Source organism: Cavia porcellus, unplaced genomic scaffold, assembly GCF_034190915.1.
Source record: "Cavia porcellus strain 051 isolate PalLab524CR breed Dunkin Hartley unplaced genomic scaffold, mCavPor4.1 scaffold_16, whole genome shotgun sequence".
In the NCBI taxonomy this organism is placed as follows: Eukaryota; Metazoa; Chordata; class Mammalia; order Rodentia; family Caviidae; genus Cavia; species Cavia porcellus.
The window spans coordinates 50,550,160-50,568,618 of record NW_026947499.1 but is presented as its reverse complement, the minus strand read 5'-3'; the positions used below and the strand labels follow the sequence as shown (position 1 = coordinate 50,568,618).

The window sequence follows — 18,459 nt, the reverse complement described above, 5'->3', positions numbered from 1 at the left end:
GTGTCCTGAATCAATTCAACACTTACCTTATGGTCATTTTGACTTTGGCAAAGAGCTAGAAGTTTCACTGTGCCAGATCCAGTGCACAAGGTGGAGACAAGGACACCCCATAACGTTTCTATAAGCTTGAGTTTTCCTTGGTGGGCACTCAGCAGTAACATTCACTCAATCTGTGACTGCACCTCATAAGACACTCATGAAGAGGACTTACAGAACTGCTTCAGAAAATGACGAGAAGGATGGGATAAATGTGTTTGAAGTGAGATGATTTAATGGTAATGTGTCTTTTACTGCAACAAATTTTATTTAAAAGCTTGCAGTGTTTTGCAATCAGCCTTTTGAAGTCACATCGCGGGACTCTTTAACTCCAGCACACCCAACAGCTCCTCTTCTACTCAGAGTAGAAGCCACAGCTTTGCAGTAGTTATAAGACCCTGCTTGATCAGGACCCTGGTCCCCCTCCACATTTATTTTCTATCACGCCCCTTCTTGCTCATTCCACTGTAGCCATACTGACCCTGAAGGTTTCCTCCATCGTCCCAGTTACTCCCCTGGAATCAGAACCTTCACATTTGTTTTCCCCTCTGCTATAGCATTCTTCCTCCAGCTCACAGCTCACTTGACCCCTTCTGCCCCTCTAAATCTTGATCAAATACCAACTCCTCGATGAGGCTTTTCCTAATCACTCTATTCAAAACAGCAAAACCTTCCACACATTGAGTACTCTCTAAAGTTTCTCCATAGCACTTACCAGCTGATACAAATACATTTTACTTATTTATTGACCATCTCCTCCCCACCCCAAAGAAAACAAACACCATGAAGACATGGATATTTGTTTGAGTGTTTCACTATACTCTCTCCAGTGACTACTACAGTGCCTGGAATATAGTACATGCTCAATAAAGATCTGGTGACACTCTAAGTTGTCAAAATCCGAATTATGTATCCTATCCGCCCATCAAAATGAACATGATAAACCGAATAAAGGGATAGGATGACTGGTGACCTCAGAACAGGCTCAGCAATTGCTAGTCATCTTTCATCCTAAACCTATTCATTAGACAAATATTTACTTAGCATCTGCTATGTGGCAGACACCATTCTGAGCTTCAGGGACACAGCCACAAGCAAGACAAGACAGACAAGTCTGCTCTCAGAATTTTGATCTACTGGGAAGATATCACAGAAAGAAAATCAAACAGAATGATTTTGAATTGCAAGAATAAGAAGTGTGGAGTCAATTTTTTAAAAAATGCACTGATGAGAGGTAGAAAGGGATAAAGAAGGAGAGCCAACCTACCTTGGGCAGCTGAGGAAGGTGTCTTTGAGGAGATGACAAGTCTGCATGACAAAGAGCAATCAGATCTGGGACATTCTGGGGAAAGAGGGAGCTCAGTGGAGAAAACAGCAGATGGAAACCTTGGGCGTTGCCTCTTTGAGTGCATCTCTGATCCTTCCTGGATCAGGTTCACAGTCTTTCTCTCCCTCCCTCCTCCCCTCGCAATTCTTACTATGACTTGTCTGCCTGTACAGCACCTTAAAAGAGAGATTGTTTCTCTGTTGTTCATTTGTCTATGGCTTAACACAGTGTCTGGCATATAGCAGATAGTCAATAAATGTGTGCAGAACTGAAATGATCCAAAATAATTTTGTTTTGTGATTTGACTCCAACCAGGAGTGAAATTATAGAATGAATGTATTTAGCAACAGCATACCTCTAGGCCCACTTCACCATCCTCTTGCAAAAACATCTCTGTCTAAAGAAATCCTATCTGCCTATTGTAACCCTAATAATATACCACTGCCTTCTAGAAACCCTCCAAAATTCTGCCAATTACATTTCATTTGCTTTCTGTTCTACTACATTCTCCTTTCTGTTCTTCCTTGTATCCCTGTTATGGTGCCTACTCCTATCTGATTTGTGTATAAATTTTCCTTGTATGTCTCAACTCTCCCCCACAATTGGGAAGAACTCAGAGGCAGGACTTCTGTTCCATTCATCTCTGTGTTCTCAGTAGTGAGAGAAGTAAAGAGTTAATGGAAGAATCAATGGGCAGGAATGACAACTAACACTTATTAGACACTTATATATGCCAGACATGTTTGGAGCACTTCTACGTATAATTGCTCATGGACTCCTCCCTGGGATCTAACACAGTTAGCTCAGTGTGCACATGGGAAATGGAGCCACAGAGAACACTAGTTGGTGGCCACACTCCTGACAGGTGGTGGAGCTGAGCTTCCTACATATTCGTTCCAGTTCCAGAGCCTAAGTTACTAATTGGCTGTGCTACAATTGCCTCATCTGACAGTTCTTTCTCACAGTTTCATTTTTCTAGTTTCTTTTACCCATGGTCTGCTGTGACCCCAAAATACTAAAAGGAAATAAACAACACAAAAATTTTTTAATTGTGCAGTTGTAAACAGTGTGATAAAAATGTCAGGCTGTCTTATTCCATCTGCTCTATTCCACTTAGAAAGGGAATCATCCTTTTATCCAGTGTATCCACTTTGTATATACTACCTGAACATTAGTCACTTAGTAGTTGACTCAGGTTAATAGTTGCAATATTTTAATTTATGTATCTGTGCTACCCTTATTTATTTAATAATTGCTCTGAAGCACAAATTGATGCTGGCAATTCAATATTCCAAAGAGAAGCCCTAAAGTTCTTCCTTTAAGGGAAAGTATAATGATATATTTTGAGATACACATCATTCATACAACTTTTTCTAGTCTATTGTTACAATTGTTTTCTTCTAATAGTTATTATTGTTGATCTATTTTTGCATAATTTATAAATCAAATTTATCGTATGTATGTGTGTATATACAGGAAAAAGTATAGTGTAGATAGGATTTGGTACTCTTTATTGTTTTGGACAGCCTCTGGGGGGTCTTAGAACAAACCATATCCCTGGCTAATAAGGGGGAACCACTGTAGTTTCTATTTTCTTTTTTCTATTGTGAGGTCAGCACACCCATGCCTTTGAATCTCAGTCTGTGTGTCTGTCTGTTCATCCATGTCTCTTTCTCTCCTATCTCTCCCCTCCCTTTCTACTTCCCTCTCTGATAAGATCATCTTTTAATTGCCTTTTAATTCATCCTAAGGGACTTGTTCTACCACAAGGCATTGCTAGGCCTGCTCATCTCCCTTTGGACCTGAAGGTAGATCTGAGGTTCCTTTGCCTGGCAGTATACACCAAGGCCTGTCGAACCCCAAGTTAGCACTTCCTCATTAGTATTGATGACTCTATTCCTAATTATAAGCAGGTATGGGAAGCCTTGATATCACAGACACCCTCTAACTTACATTTTGTAACCAAGTATGGGAAGTCCCAGGGACCATTTCCCCAGTGAGACCTCTTTTTAAAAGATATATGAAGAAACTACATTACTTTTTGTTCCTGAATCAGTGAAATTAAATTATCTAAGAAAGCAGAAATGACACTCTCCCCGACTCTATATGTAAGCCCCATATTATACACTGTATTGCAGAGAAACGGAACTCTGCATCCATAGATTTTTAAAAAGGAACATCCTGTTTCACATGGTCCTTAAAATTACAACAACAACAACAAAAAATCCTTAAGCCCCTTTTCTCATAGGTTGCTGATTTTCCAGTGAAGAGAACTTGCTCTCTGATCTTTGAAACACTGACACCTGCAGGTATGTGACAATTTACATAGGTGTGACAGTGGGGGGGGGGATGACTGCAGACTTTCCACCAAGAGAATAATGAAGAAACTCATAGTAACCTAAAGGGATGTATTTTTTCCTTTAAATACCCACCACACCCTTTCTTTAGGAAACCTGCCCTTTTAAAGGCTCAAAACCTTCAGAGTATTTTAAGTCCAAATACTTCTCTTAATGCTCCTATTTGTTCCGGAGTTTTCCTCCAGTTTATCTCACCCATTTATTAACACATCAAAGGAATCTGAAAAGCTCGAGTTACCATCGGATTTAGTTAAACTGAGTTTTCTGCAAATTCTAGCATCTCTTGATGTCCGTGGTTATCTTTTGGGTTAAGACATAGACTTTCTGAATACCATTAAATCAAAGGGGAGGAAATTTATCATCTTTTCCACTGCATTTTCATTCCTTCTGCTTGTATCAAGGAGAAAAGTCTCATACTGATATCAATACTTCTTTAGTCTCCTAGTAATGTCTTCTCATATACTGTGTCAAACAAAGATACAGACACTGCAGGCTTGGAACATTCTAGCACTTCTATTTAGCAAAAATTCAATAACACTGTTTTGCTTTCAATCTATCTATTTTTATGGTTACTTTCTAATTATGGAAAGTGATTCTGGCTTTCCATTTAGGGTAGCTTTAAAATAAAGTTGCTTTGTAAAACTATTTCAACTGTATTTGTACAGGGTAGGTTAGGTTTACGGATGCATAGCATGTCTTTAGAAGGATGCCCCCTCAAAGGAGTGCATGTCATTGCTTCTGGGAGGAAGAATGGTATGGTCAAAAGATGGGGCAAGGAAGAGGAGAAAATTTTTCACTGAATAACCTTTGTCACTTCTGAATTGTATGATATGAATATATTACAATATATTATCTATTCTAAAATATACAAACTGAAGGAAAGGTGAGCTGAGTTTCTTATGGAAAAGTGTAATCTGTAAATTTACTTTTTAATTGATACATAAAAATTGTGCACATTAATGTACTGTAGTTTGTATCTGAAAAATGTCCTCCAAATGCCCATGTGTCAGAGGTTTGGCCCCTTATTTGGTGGTATTGGGAGGCAGTGGAATCTTTGAGTTGTGGGACCTAGGGGAGGTCAAAGGTCACTGGGGGTGTGGCCTGTAAAGGACTCACTCAGCTCTTTCTTAGCTGTCTCTTCCTTTTCCTTGCCAAGAGGAAGGCTTCTTCCCACTTTTTCCTACATGCTCCCACCATGATACGCTGCCTTACCACAGACCCAGAAGCTAGGGGTCTACTGGCCATGGATTGAAACCACCAAAATAAACTTTTCCTCCGTTTATGTCAATTATTATAGATTTGGTACAGTAATGGAAAGCTAATAACAATGGGGCACCATGAGATGTTTCAATATATGTATGCATTGTGAATGTTTAAATCAGGTTAAATGTGTGTACCTTCTCAAGGATTTATCATTTGATTATGGTAAAAAGTCAGACTTCTTTCTTCGACCTTTGTGAAAATGTACAAATCTCTAGTCAAGTCTTTTATCTCTAGTCAGCCTCTGAACTTTGTGTTCCTATCTAGCTGTAACTTAGCACCCATTGATCAACCTTTCCTTATTTTTCCCACCCCCATATTTTCTTGAGCCCCTGGAAGGGGCTTATAGAATTTTTTAGTCTCTTTTCTATTCATATGTCTGCAATGCATAATACTTACATTCATTTTGGGGAGCTGATATATATACACATCACATCTTAATTATTTTTACTTCCCCTTTACCTTCCTACACTTCTGCCTACACTTGGCCTATCCTGAGGTCCCATCTCCACAAATCTACCGTGCTGTTTCCTATCATCTGACTTTTTATTTTGCTCTTTAAATTTTTATATTTTGGGTTTCTCATATAAGAGAAGACTTGCAGTATTTAACCTTTTGTGCCTGATTTATTTCATTTAACATTATGGTCTCAATAATTAACTTAAAAATATTCAGAAGACAATAGTTCAGGGTGTTCTAGGCTTTAAAAATATGAAGGTGGCAGAATGATGGAAATCTAGAAACTACTTTTCTCCCAGAGAATGTGGGAGCTGTGTTACTAATTGGGAAAAGGCAGTGAGAGGGACAGGTCCTCACACACCGAGAGCAGATGCCCTGCTTATCTTCCTTGAGAAGCACACATGGGAGCCGGTGGCCACGGGTACAGAGATGGAACCACTCTTAGCTCCTCTAACATGAAAAGCTTGGGAAGACATGTCCAGCTCACTTGTGCTCAGGAAACCCATGAGATGTTCAAGTCCCTGATCACCGAATTAGCACCTCTGGCCCGTGTCTCCCAGAAGACTGTGCTCGAACAAAACTCCCACTCCTCTTCCTGTCCCATTATCTTATAGGAGAGCCTTGAGGAGTGCAGCAATGGACCAACAGTCCAGCTGTGTATCTTGACAGGCAGCAATTACCTCTGAAATGCTAAGTTATTTCCGCTCATTGGTGGCTTTTACCTACCTTGTCAAGCTGCTCGTGGACTACAAAGCACTCCAGCCCATCAGTGCAGCCCATTAGGAGAAAAAGTGGCAGCAGAACCAGCTTACAACAGGCTGGCACTAAGCCTGGCAAATGGTAGGCGTTTGACAAATAAATGGATTAACCTGCCTCACAGGGAGCTCTGGGGGAGACAGTGAGCCCTCCAAGGTTAGGTTGGCTGTGTGACCTTTCAGACCCCTCCAGCTTGACTTACAGTGGCAAATCTGCTTGTCTACCCCCTGGCCACTGAGCCTTGACACAAAGAAACAGCTCCCCCTCCAAGCCCTCCAGCAGATTCAGATCAATAGAGAGCTGTGCGCTTCCACCCCCTCCACACCCACTTTGTCACTCAATCATTCAGAAATGATTCATGGAGGTCTAACCAAAGGAAGAAAGCTATTCTACAGTCCTGCATGCCTGATGCACAGAACATTACAAACACACAAGTAACAGCACCTATTGGCACTGACTGTACTAAACTATTTGGGACTCTTGAGTGTGCCTCCATGTATGTAGGGGAGGAGTAAAGTGAGTGCTTCTGTCCACCAGTCTATGGAGAACATGTCCATCATAGTATCTTATCTCCACAGTGAGCATCAGCCCTGTACCTTCTCTGATTTCTAGAATGGACGTTTTCAGGGAGATGGCATGATGCACCTTGGCCAATCAGAAGAGACTTCTGCTGATTAGAGAAGAAGCTAGTAAGACATCCTCCGCCCTTCAGAAGGTCCAGTGGATTTCAGTTTAACTGGAGAATATACGTTTGTAAGGGAGAAGGCATTTTGGTATGGGAAGGGGTGGCCTCTCCAACCAATGTGGAACCAGTATATCACATTCAATCTAGGGCATTCATCATCCAGCGTATGACACATCCTAATCACAGAGGTAATAAAATGTGAAAAAATGATTGTGCTACTTAGGTTCCCTGATAAGGCATACTGTCACACAGCAACACTTAAAACAGTCACGACAGTGTATGTCAGCTGAAAAGCTCAGGGGCTGTCAGGTCACCATTTCAGATTTCATATCTGCAAGGCTTTAAGGAACTCTTGTTCATCATTCCACACTTTCCTACTGTCCCTTCCAGCTCCATGAGGAAGTGAAGCCAGCTCTTTGAGAAGCTCCCTTGAGCAGTGACAGTTCTACTTGCCCATTCTGAATGTTCCTTGGTGCCTGACAAGAACTGTACACGTGCTGGAACTAACTATTGTATCTCCAGTGTGCTTCAAGGCTGACAGAGAGCTACAAGGTAGGTGGGGGATTTAGGGACTCAATGGTTTCATTTAATCAGAGTGTGTGACATTCCCCTGGACCAAGGCTGGAAAACTCCTTAGAAAGATGTAAATCTGCAAAGCATTAGTTGTGCATGCAAATGCATGAATGTGGGGTGTGCACATGTGTACACCTATGCACCTCCAGTGAACATGGGCCAGTCTACTTCATTTACAGATCAGTTTGTTATAAGATAATAAACATTCTGCGTTCTTTCCTTTAGACAGGAGTTCCCTGCATCATCTGCCTTTGGTTTATATCTTTGTAATGTTTGTCTTTCCAGAGCTTGGATTTGTTGCTGGAATATGATTTCTTGATTGAAATGAGCTTGATAATATGATAGATTTCATTCTGTGCTTTTTATTCTCTATCTTACTTAGACTATTGCCTCTGGGGCAAACACCGTGTCTTTTTTTGTCTTATGCAGTCCCAAGAACATCACTGACGCTGAACAAATAAATAGCCAGAGTTGTGAAATGGAGTTGAAAATTTATAGCACAGGCTCATCTATCAAAATTTGGACACCAGAGCACAGAGTCAATTATCATGTATTAACTTGCTGTTGTTGGCGTTTTAATGCATTTAGAAAAGATTCACTTCCTCTTCACACACACAACCTGGAGCACAAGCAAAACTGAGAATACTTCAGACAAAAGTCAGTTTTCTCTTGGACTCCAAAGACTACTGGACACAGTATAACTTCCACTTCTTGATAAAAGATGAAGACATTGAACAGTCTGTCTCACAAACTTCAGTAAAACAACAGTATTTCAAATACGATCTTAGACTTGGAGAACCCTTGTCACACAGATTCTCTTACATGATTTTTACAATCTTGGGATTCAGATCAAGCATCAGCCCACTTTAAAGATGAGCACACTGATATGCAGAAATGTGAAGTGACTTTTTATCAAAGCAAAAGGAAGAAAAGAAAGCAAGAAAGGAGGCAGGTAGAAAAGCAGTGAGAAAAAGGAAAGAAGGGAAGAGAGAGGAGAAAAAGAAGACAGAAAGGAAGTATGAAATCATTTTTCTAGCAGTTAATTCCTCAGCTACATTGGTAACAGCAGCACAGACAAAAATGAATAGTTTTAATATTAACAGTGTAGTAGTGCTGACAGGAACATTCATAGGAAAGTCAGAATTAGTGGCACTGCTAGTTATTACTGCCTTATCTTCCTGTATGAAAGACATCTTCCAGGGTACTCCATATTCAGGATTCCAATTATTCCAGGATAGTTACTACAGATCTCCTTGTATGATAAGGCAGCTGAGAAGTGCCTTTTTTCATATCGTGCAGTGTCTGGGAGACGATCTCTGATCTTCTGACACAAGTGGTCCATTCTGGTTTTCCCCAACTCCCTAGTGTCATTTTGCTTCCAAGTCCGAGCAGTTCTAGTGGGTCTTACTCTGCGTCTGTTCACTTGGGGGGGGGCAGGATTTGGAGAAGGGAACCTAGACTATATGCACAGGGAAAATAAACATCAGAGATCACAAACAGGTATCAAGTGAAAGGGAATCCTACAGCACAAGTCTGGAATCTCTAAGGACCTGGACTGGGCTGGGCTGATCCTCAAAAAGAAACCCAGATGGGACAAGGAAGGTATGGGTTCTGTCTCCTTGTCCCTCTGGTTGACGCCTTTTCTCTGGCTCTTATAACTCTGCCTCTGGGAATCATATCTCAAGTACACACAGAAAGAAGTCTCACCTGTGGGTTAAGACAATGATTTTGATTTTCTCATTGTCAATCTGGATTTAGATCTCCTAGCCTGGGAAGAGCCATCAGGAAACTGAATGTGAGCACAGCACTGTAAATCCTCTGCCTGTAATGAACTCTGCAACCTGCCCTTGGAAAACACAGCCCACCACAGTGGGTTCAAGGGCTCCTCCGCCTTGTCTACCTGGTGGACACTGGCTTTATGATGGCAAGTGTGAAATGATGAGGGCTGAACCTACTATCACCCACTGTACCTACTCATGGAATTCAGAAAGAAAATGAAAACATGGGTTTTAAAGAGTCCCAGAAATCCCCTGTTTTCTCACTTAGTGCATATTACTTGAGTGATAATAAAGATAAAGTACACACAGAGAAATGTTCTGGAGATTACTGATAACAGCTCCAAATGGGGCAGTATAAGCTTGTGCAGAAATGACAACTGAAACCCTAGACTCTGGGTGTGCTGATTTGCAACCGAAAGAAGCACAAACTACACAGTGTTTTCCTGACAGCTGTAGGCTGGGCAGGTGATGGGGATAGTAGTTTTGACCAAACCTCAGGGCTAATCCCTTTTTTAGCTATATAAAGGAGGAAAGGCCGGTGGGGTGTGCGGTGGGGGGTAGAGTAGAGAAGTGGAGCTGTCAGTGTGCTTGATGTTAAATAAAACCTACCAAGATTCAGCTGAGAATTTTAGCAGAATCCAAATGTGCTAGGAAAAAAAAAAAAAGGCATGGCTCCCATCTCTAAGGTTCACAGCTAAGCTGGCTTAGAATCACACATGCCAAGGTTAAAAATAAAAAGCAGCCATCCCTGAATGACACAGACTCTGGGAAGGAAGCCTGAGGTATGCTGTTTGGTGGTGGAGGAAAGAGCAGGAAAGGGGAGCCTGGGTTCCGAGCATAGGTGTTTATTAGAGGCATATTACCTAAAAGCCAGATGCTCGGGATTTTGTTATTTTGCATTTAAAAGGCCCTGCACCCCTGCAGAAGCTCTTATAATGATCTTCAGGTTTTCCATCAAGGAAACCCTGGCATGCATTTGAGTTTGGCCATGGCTGATTGACTTGGGCAGGGCGCTGCTCTCCTGCCTCTGCCTTCCGCACTCTGGCTCGACAGTGTTCTCATACATCTAGACGGGATGCCTGTGAGCCAGAGCACAGAAAGCACAGTGAGCCATCAGCATTGGCACTAGGGGCCACTTATTTCACTCAATAGACATGATGGTGCTAGGGACATCCATTAGCCAGCTATCCGCTGCTTGGTTTCTGCAGATATGTTTGTCCCTTGAGGATAATACATGCCCCTTATAGCCACCGCCACTGCAGGCCAGGGGTAGCTGGCAAAGGTGACAAGTTGGCCCTATAGCCTCACCTTCTTGCAAATCCAGGGCTCTCTGTTATGAATCCAATAGGGTCTCTTTCTAATAAAATTATCCTATGTCCAATATGCTATGACCTCTCCTGTCTAAAGGTTTACTTTCATAAAAATAATAGAATTGGCATCAGCTACTCTGCCAACTACTCTGGCACCCCTCTGCACTTTCATTACTATGCAGATGTTTCTAGAATGTCTTCAAGAGATCAGGGAAATGGTTAAGAATTCTGGGATCCAGGTGTCATGAAAGACCCTGACTCAGCCCATTTGTGGATGTATCCTACAGTTCCGCACCACACAGGGCTTGGAACTTTCACTTTACAGAAGTGTCAGTCTATGCTCAGACACTACCAGCAAGTGCAATGGAGGAGCAGCGAGTCTATATCCGTCTGCCTACCCCTAAGTCCCTGACCAGCCTTCACCTGAGTTGCTCACCTGTACCCCAAATTCCACACCTTGGCTGCTGGTTTGGAAGCACTGCCCAGTGCAGCCCAATGCAAGGTGTCCTGTTCACACCTTTAAAGTGCTTGGGGAAAACCTTGAGAGACAGACAAGGCAAGGACTGTTTGCCTGCCCATTGTGATGGATGAGAAAAGAGGCAGAGAGCCTTAAGGAACTTGCTCAAGCAAGTGACAGAAGGAAGACTAGAATCTAGGATTCTTTCAATTACTCCAAGACCATTAACCCAGAGGCAGAGCAAATGGAGGGAGTCAACTCCATACCTGAGGCGCCCTAAGAGGCCTTCTCATCCAAAGACCTCAGGGGATGGTCTCTCATTACGGGACCTTTCTCAAACAGAGCCCCCGCCCACGGGGGTTTCTTTCCTGACTTCCCCTTCGTCCTTCAGGTGCTCTGAACGCGGGGAACACCTATTTAGGGTCAAGAGATCGTGGTGGTCTTGCAGCTCCGGGGCTAACCTGTTCCACCCATTCTAAATCAGTTGGACAGGGAGCCAGCCCTCCACCTGGAAATCCCCCTTCCTACCAGAGACTCCAGGGACTAGAGGGAACGCCCTTTGCAGTTCCAGAAACCGCGTGCCCGGCTAAACATTAGGAAGTTCTGGGTGAATCTTTCTGGTACATCCCCACATCCTACCCCACCCCTGTGTGTTGAACCCACACAACAGACCTTGGGAAGAGAAAGCGCAGGAGACGGCTCAAAGGAGGTAGCCGACCGGAGCCCCTGGGCGCGCAGTGGAACCCCCCTCCTTACCTGTACCAGTCCAAGCCGCGGCCGTAGTTCCTGTCAAAGAAGTGGGGTTCGGTGCCCAAGGCCCGCACGTCCGGGTGCACGCGGATAAACTCCAGGACGGCCCGGGTGCCCCCCTTTTTCACGCCCACGATGAGGGCCTGGGGCAGCCGCTTGGTCCCCAGCTTCGGGGAGCCAGAGTGGTTGGAAGCCGAGAGGCGGGGGGCGGGCACCGCGGCGGCGGGCGCGCTGGGAGCGCTGGGCTCGCTGGGCGTCGGCCCGGGGGGATCACAGGGGCGGGACTTCTGGAGAAGTTTCTGGCCGCTCGTGCTGGGGCCGCGGAGGCAGCGAGGTGCCCCGAGGAGGCGGCTACGGCCGAGGTCGTCGCAGCAGCACAGGAAGCTGTAACACAGGTAAGTGCAGGAGAGCGAAAGCGTGAAGGCGAAGAGCAGCCTGCGCGCCCTCCGCGGCTGAGGTGGCCCCGCGCGGCCCAGGACCCTATAGGCCATGGCTCCATGGGCCCGCGCCGGGGGTCATGGTTTCCGAGGGGGCACCTGCGGCGGAGCGGCTGTGGCCCTGCGGTCGCCTAGAGGGCTCGCGTGCTGCTGCCCGGGCCGCGCGGGTCGGGCGTAGGGGGCGCTGTCGTCTCCCGGCGCTGCTGGCCCGGGCGCGCACCGTACCCGGGGATCCCGGGGGCGGCTCCTCGAGGAATAGGTGGCTGCGTCCCCAACATCTCCAAGTCCTAGGCGATGGGGCTCCGGGCAGCGGGCGGCTCCTGGCGTTCCACGGGCTCAAGTGCGCCGGCGTCGGAGCGCGCCCAGCGCCGAAGCCCCATTCCTGAAGATCCGAGCGCCGCGCTCAGAAAGATCGGCGGCGGCGGCGGGACTGAGCGGGTGCGGGCGGACCAGACGGTGGCGCTAGCGCCGGCCGCGCTCCGGCTCCGCGGGAAATGCAGAGCGCGGAGAGCTGCTGGCTCTATTTAAGGAGTCGCCTGACGTCAGCCGCGCGGGTCCCCCGAGCCAGCGCCGCGCCCGGGGACCTGGCCCGCCTCCTGCGCCCCCACTCTCTTACTCTTCTCAGGGACCCGTTACCCCCAGGCCTTCCTGCATACATACTGCTCCTGGAAGAACCCTAATCAGCTTGGGCGGCGAGGGAGGCTGTCCAGGAAGACCCTGTAACCTGCCCCACCCCCCCACCCCCCAGGAGACTGGACATTCCTTCCACGCTGGCCTCTCGACACAACGCCCAGGGGTGGAAACACAGGTCGTGACTGCACCAGCATAGACATAGACCTGAGCGCAGACGCTAGCACCCTGCCCTGATGCGCAATCCCACTACGCTGACTCCACAGTCACATACACAGGACACGCAGGCAAACCCAGACACATCCCCACACCTCACAAGGGGTGGGAAGGAGAAACCTCGTAACCTGGATTTACAAAAAAGAAAAAAAAAAAAATAGAGAGAGAGAGACACACCCCCTCTCCCTCTGTCTCTCCAAATGGACCTCACAGTCTGGCTTCGGACCTCGCGCAGTGTGCTCACACACGCCCAGGACTGGGACGCACTTTGTGAATGGGATGGGTGGAGGAACTGAGCGGGAGTGAGATTCCGTGACTAGTCATCGAGCTCCTTGGCCCCCCGCGCGCTGACTCACACCCAGGCGGCTTGCTCTGTCTCACACCCGCGAGGCAGCACCTCCACCCTACTCCCTCTCCACCTCTTCTGGGGCCTGGCTGGAGAGCGAGGACCAGAGTAGCTCGTTCTGCGCCGGGCGGGCTCTTCTTAGCTGTCGCCCCCTAGCGGTAGGACGCTCCCGGGAGCTGTCCAGGGTATCAGAGTATCCTAAGGGTCAGAGTGCTATCCCTAAGGTAGTGGCTCTAACTAAAGGAAACAAAGGACTGAGAAGACTTATAGGGAGCAATTTTAATTTGAATAATTCCTAAGTGACTAGTTATGCGACAGTTCTCAGGGGTCATGCCCAGAAATGTCCCTAAGGGACCACATTAGTACCATATAGTGAATCAGGTTTGAATGACTATGACCAAAAACAGCTGAGTCAGTTCTGGACAATGTTAAATTGCCATGACCAGATATTCCAAAAGCTAGGATCCCCCATAGTATGTCTGGATGACCCTTCCTTCCCCATCCTGCATTCATGCTGCTCCTGACCTTATCATAAGGCTCTGTGGATCGTAACTCAAACCAGGAAATATTCTGTCCCCAAACTAGGCCCATAAATAGGAACCTCAAACCATTTCTTCCACTGTAGGTAATAATAGCTATCAACTTTGTGCCAAGCATTTGGCACATATTAACTCACGTAATACTTACTATAATCTATGAGGTTGTTACCATAATCCCCAAGTCACTTTGCTTTCTTAATTCTAACAGTAGCTAACATTTCTCGGGTGCTTGTTTTATGCCAGTAATTTGTTAATCATTCAATAGCTCTACTTCATTTATCTTTGGAGATAGATATTATTATAATTCATAATTTACAGACAGTGAAAAGGAAGTTTTCTGAACACATACTCAGTAATCAATCAATTAAACCAAGGCAGCTTGGCTCCAAGACTTAAGGTCCTAGCTATGCTGCTGTGAAGCTCCCTTAAACCATTATTCACATGATTCCATCCTAAGCTTCACTCCTGGATGTGAGCTGATTTTTCTAGGTTTCTACTAATGTGTGGCACTTGGATTGAATGAAAAAGTCAGTGACAGAGTGGAAAGTGTAACAGGATCCTCATTTCCCTTCTGTAAGTTCTTTTTCTAATAATGCTGTTGTAGTTAGGGGTTGTGCAGAGAACAATTACAATCAGGATATGGAGCTTATAATATATTTATAATGGTCACTGGGAGTTAACACAAGAAAATGCAGGACATCTATCTGTAACACCAACAACACAGAATATTTAGTCAAGAGCCTAAATCCCACAGCAATGTCCCACATGAGTCCAGATAAAAACCTAGAGCTCATGACAATGCCTCCCAGGAGTCCATCTGGAGGTCCAGAGCCCACAAGAAGGACTCACGCCAGTCTCTTTATGGATCCATGCCAGGAAGGCCCAAAGGTCAGCAGTGGAAGCCAGAAAGCTCATGCCAGCGGGGTGAAGGAGCTGTGCTGGTGGGATGAGGATTCTACGCTGGAGCGGAGAAGTCACACTCACAATAAAAACCAGGGCTGTTCTGAAAGGCACCACAGCCATCCTTGGTGACATGGAGGCCCCAAGCTCCTCTGATGACAAGCACAGTTAGGTACATGCCAGGAAGCAGCATGATGAGTTTATCCTGGAGACCAAGGGGCACATGTCTTCCCCTCCAGAGCCAGGAAGCAATGCTTGATGTGAGGGCCAAAGCTTCTCCAGGAGAACCAGCAGCTCAAACAGCAACTTGTGGGAGAACTCACAATGCCTCAACGCAACAATGCATTAACACCTCAACGCCTCCACATCTCCCTTCTTCTCCACTTATTTATGCTAGCAACTTTCCTCAAGTGGAGCATCTTCTCTCAGTGCAATGCTGATGTAATCCAGCTGGCATTAAGTTGACCACCAGTTCTTAATCCATAACAAAGGCCATCTATGATTCCATTATCTTCTTCATGTAGCCACATCACACTGCCGACATCTCAGGCTTGAAGCCAAGTGACATCTGTGTTTCCTAAAGTGCTGCTGATTAACGTACAGCTGCCCCACACTGTGCTTGAACAGTGGGCTTTTTTGGACCCAACACGAAGGTCCTTACACATTTGACCTGATTAAATTCCATCTTGCCTCATCAGTTCACTGCTCCTATTTTTTCAAATATCTATTTAAATCTCAAGTCGTGATGTAGCTTTCATATATTTAAAAAAGAAAAAGTATAAATATTGTATCCCAGGTGTACTTTGAACAAGTCTGTCACTCTCTCTGAGCCTCAGTTTCTCAAGCTATAAAATAAGGAGTTATGTCTCTGTGGGGTTCTGATGCTGTGTAGTTTTATGATTTCATTATACACAGCATAAACCAATCTTTTGGCATCATGTCATCTCCACATTTGATTACAATTTAATTAATTCTTCACTCAAATTGTTAATAAAAATGTCAAAACAAATATGTTGAAAGAAGTTATAATACATACTTTCAGCATTTTTTCACATCACAAACCTACTATTTCTGCACTCCATTGTTAAAATTACAAGGTTAAATATGGAGTAATCCACTCTGACAGGTGCTTTTTTTTCTTGGAAAAAAGACATGCATACAGTTACGTCTCATAACTCTGAGCTTGGCTCAATTTTTAAATTACTTTTTAATCACTGAATTTACACACTCTGAAATTCCAGGTACATCAGGGCCAGGCAGACTTTCTTTATCCAATTTCCAACAGAGTAATGACCATGACTTGGATGGAATTTTCCAGGAAGTGAGACAATGAACATATTTACTTATCGCTTTTCACTGGTTATCATTTTAAAGATTCTTCTTTGAAAGTGTCATGTTATAACTATGAAACGTTATATGATAGATCAAGTAACACTCATAAACAGGATATACCTTTTTTTTTGTAATCACATCATAGTTCAGTAGGAAACTCAAGACTCGTAGTGAAGCTCCACCAAGTAGGGACCCAGGCTCCTATCTTATTGTTTTACCATGTTTCTTCCTTGCTAAAGTCACTGTGTATTCTAAGATTATTTGTTCATCTCCAACCATCATGTTCATGTTATGGCAACTAGTAAAGAAGAAATGTACAGAAAAAGACATACTATATCCCTTTAGGACATTTCTTGGAAGCTGTCTCTATTATTCCCACATCTGTTCAGTTGATCAAAATGCTGACACAATACTTTCTAGCTTCAAAACATCCTTCAAAATGTAGTCCTGGCTTTGGATAGCTATGCATCTGGCTAAAGTTGGAGGATTTATTACCAAGAGCACTTCTGGAGATCATCTCTGCCATCAAGATGACCCTAAAAGTGAAGCTAACAAAGAGGGAAATGGGATGGAAAGTTGGAGATTCTGATTCTTTGAGCTTCTGAATCTTCTCATGATGGAAGCATTATTCCTAGACTTTTTTCCCTTTAGCTAATTAGTTATCTTTATGTGACTTATAATTGAAAGACCCTTGGCATTTGCAGGAAATAGAGACCATTTTAATAAAAAGTGTTAGAGATGAGTAGTAGTATATTTTATGGATATGCACAGACTAAGACTGGAACTCTTATAAATTTGAGACGATCATGGGGTCCAGCTCCTTTTTTCATTTCCCTTACTTATCTTTGTATCTTATTTATTTTTCCTTCAATTCTTAACTGTCAATTTTTATTTATTTATAAATCAGGAAATGTCACTAATTTTTGGATAACAGAGACTGTTGATTATTATAAGCAAAAAGAGAAATTTTGGATAGCTCATACAGGAAAAGAACTTTCAGATTACTCACAGAATTAAACAGAGAAGGCCAATGGACTTGCTAAAAATAGCAACTACTTTCTCTTCCTCTTTCTCTCCTGAGTCTCCTTTTCTCTTTTGCACAAGTATTACCTTCATTCTTCCTTCCTACTGTAATGCCCTGCACAGAAACTCATAAATTCAAAGTTATGAAACAAGGAAACCTTCTTCCCCCTAAGTTTTTGGATTTTATTAAGCCTTACTACTCAGTTTTATTTTGGTGTAAATTTTGAATCTTCTCCCAAGAATAGAGTTTTGTAAAGTGTGACAAAATGTTCCAAAGATGGTGATTCCAGAGGCAAAGGGCAGTAAAGTGGAATCACATAGCTGATTGGTTGTGTGAGGTGCAAAGGTCACACATGAGCCAAGAAAATGTATGTGAATGTTCTATAAGAAAGAGTGGGAGATAAAGACAAGAGAAACTTTTAGTCACACACTATTCTCTGGATACATTCAGAGGGCAAAGGTCGAGGTGCTTCCAGATGCTGCCCATAAAAAAGAGGCAAATCTAGAAGGCCAGGACCATAGTTGATTTTTCAGAACTTTGTAAGATTCTAGACTCTTTGTCATTTCCCATATTACTTACTTCTGTTATTGGCAATAACAACAATCATAAAACAGACATCATTTATAACACATTCACTCGTACCAGAGGGGGCTAAGAATTTAGTTGCATTACTTAGTTGAACCCTCCCAATAAATCAGTAAGATATACAGTATTACTATCACTATTTTATAAATAAGGAAATGACCTCAGGTGAGGTGAATTTACCATATTTCCACAGATCCTGGAGGCTGGGAAGGGGAATTTTTTTTTAAAGCATGAAGAAGGGTGTGGATCTAGAATCACCTTTGCCCAGCTCTGAATCTTTCCTTGGATCAATGCTGTTTAGCAACCCCAGCTCCCAAATTCTAAATTGTTCAACAACCTATGATATCTTATCTCACATTGTCTTAGAATTCTGCCTTCCTAATGAGACATGAACTCCTTAAAGACAGGGATTAAACAACTACTAATTCTAACTCAGTCTAGTACTTAAAATTTGGACTGTGTATTCATGTTTGAATTCCCATGGTATCTTTATCTCCTTCTTCCTTCTATGATGGGCCACTAAATAACTCCCTTGTTAGAGATTCCAAGGAAGGACTAATATTTCACTTCAAATATATCCAAAGTACATTGTTTGAAATGTGGGTGAAAATACTAAGTCTGTGCTTTTGCACAATAATATAGTATGGCTAATCAAGTAAGGTTGTCTTTTGTCTTATTTTCTTTAACCTCACAGAAGCAAAT

At 43.8% G+C, this 18,459-nt stretch overlaps 1 protein-coding gene across 1 annotated transcript in view; it reads right to left on the bottom strand.

Annotated features, from left to right (window-relative positions):
• The window catches only part of Hs3st2 (heparan sulfate-glucosamine 3-sulfotransferase 2), a 90,111-nt gene extending 77,872 nt beyond the window's left edge, over positions 1–12,239 (bottom strand). Inside the window, exon 1 of the mRNA XM_003477813.5 lies at positions 11,755–12,239. Within this exon, the coding sequence (XP_003477861.1) occupies positions 11,755–12,239 (485 nt within the window). The remainder of the gene's footprint in view (positions 1–11,754) is intronic.
• Between the last annotated feature and the right edge of the window lie 6,220 nt (positions 12,240–18,459).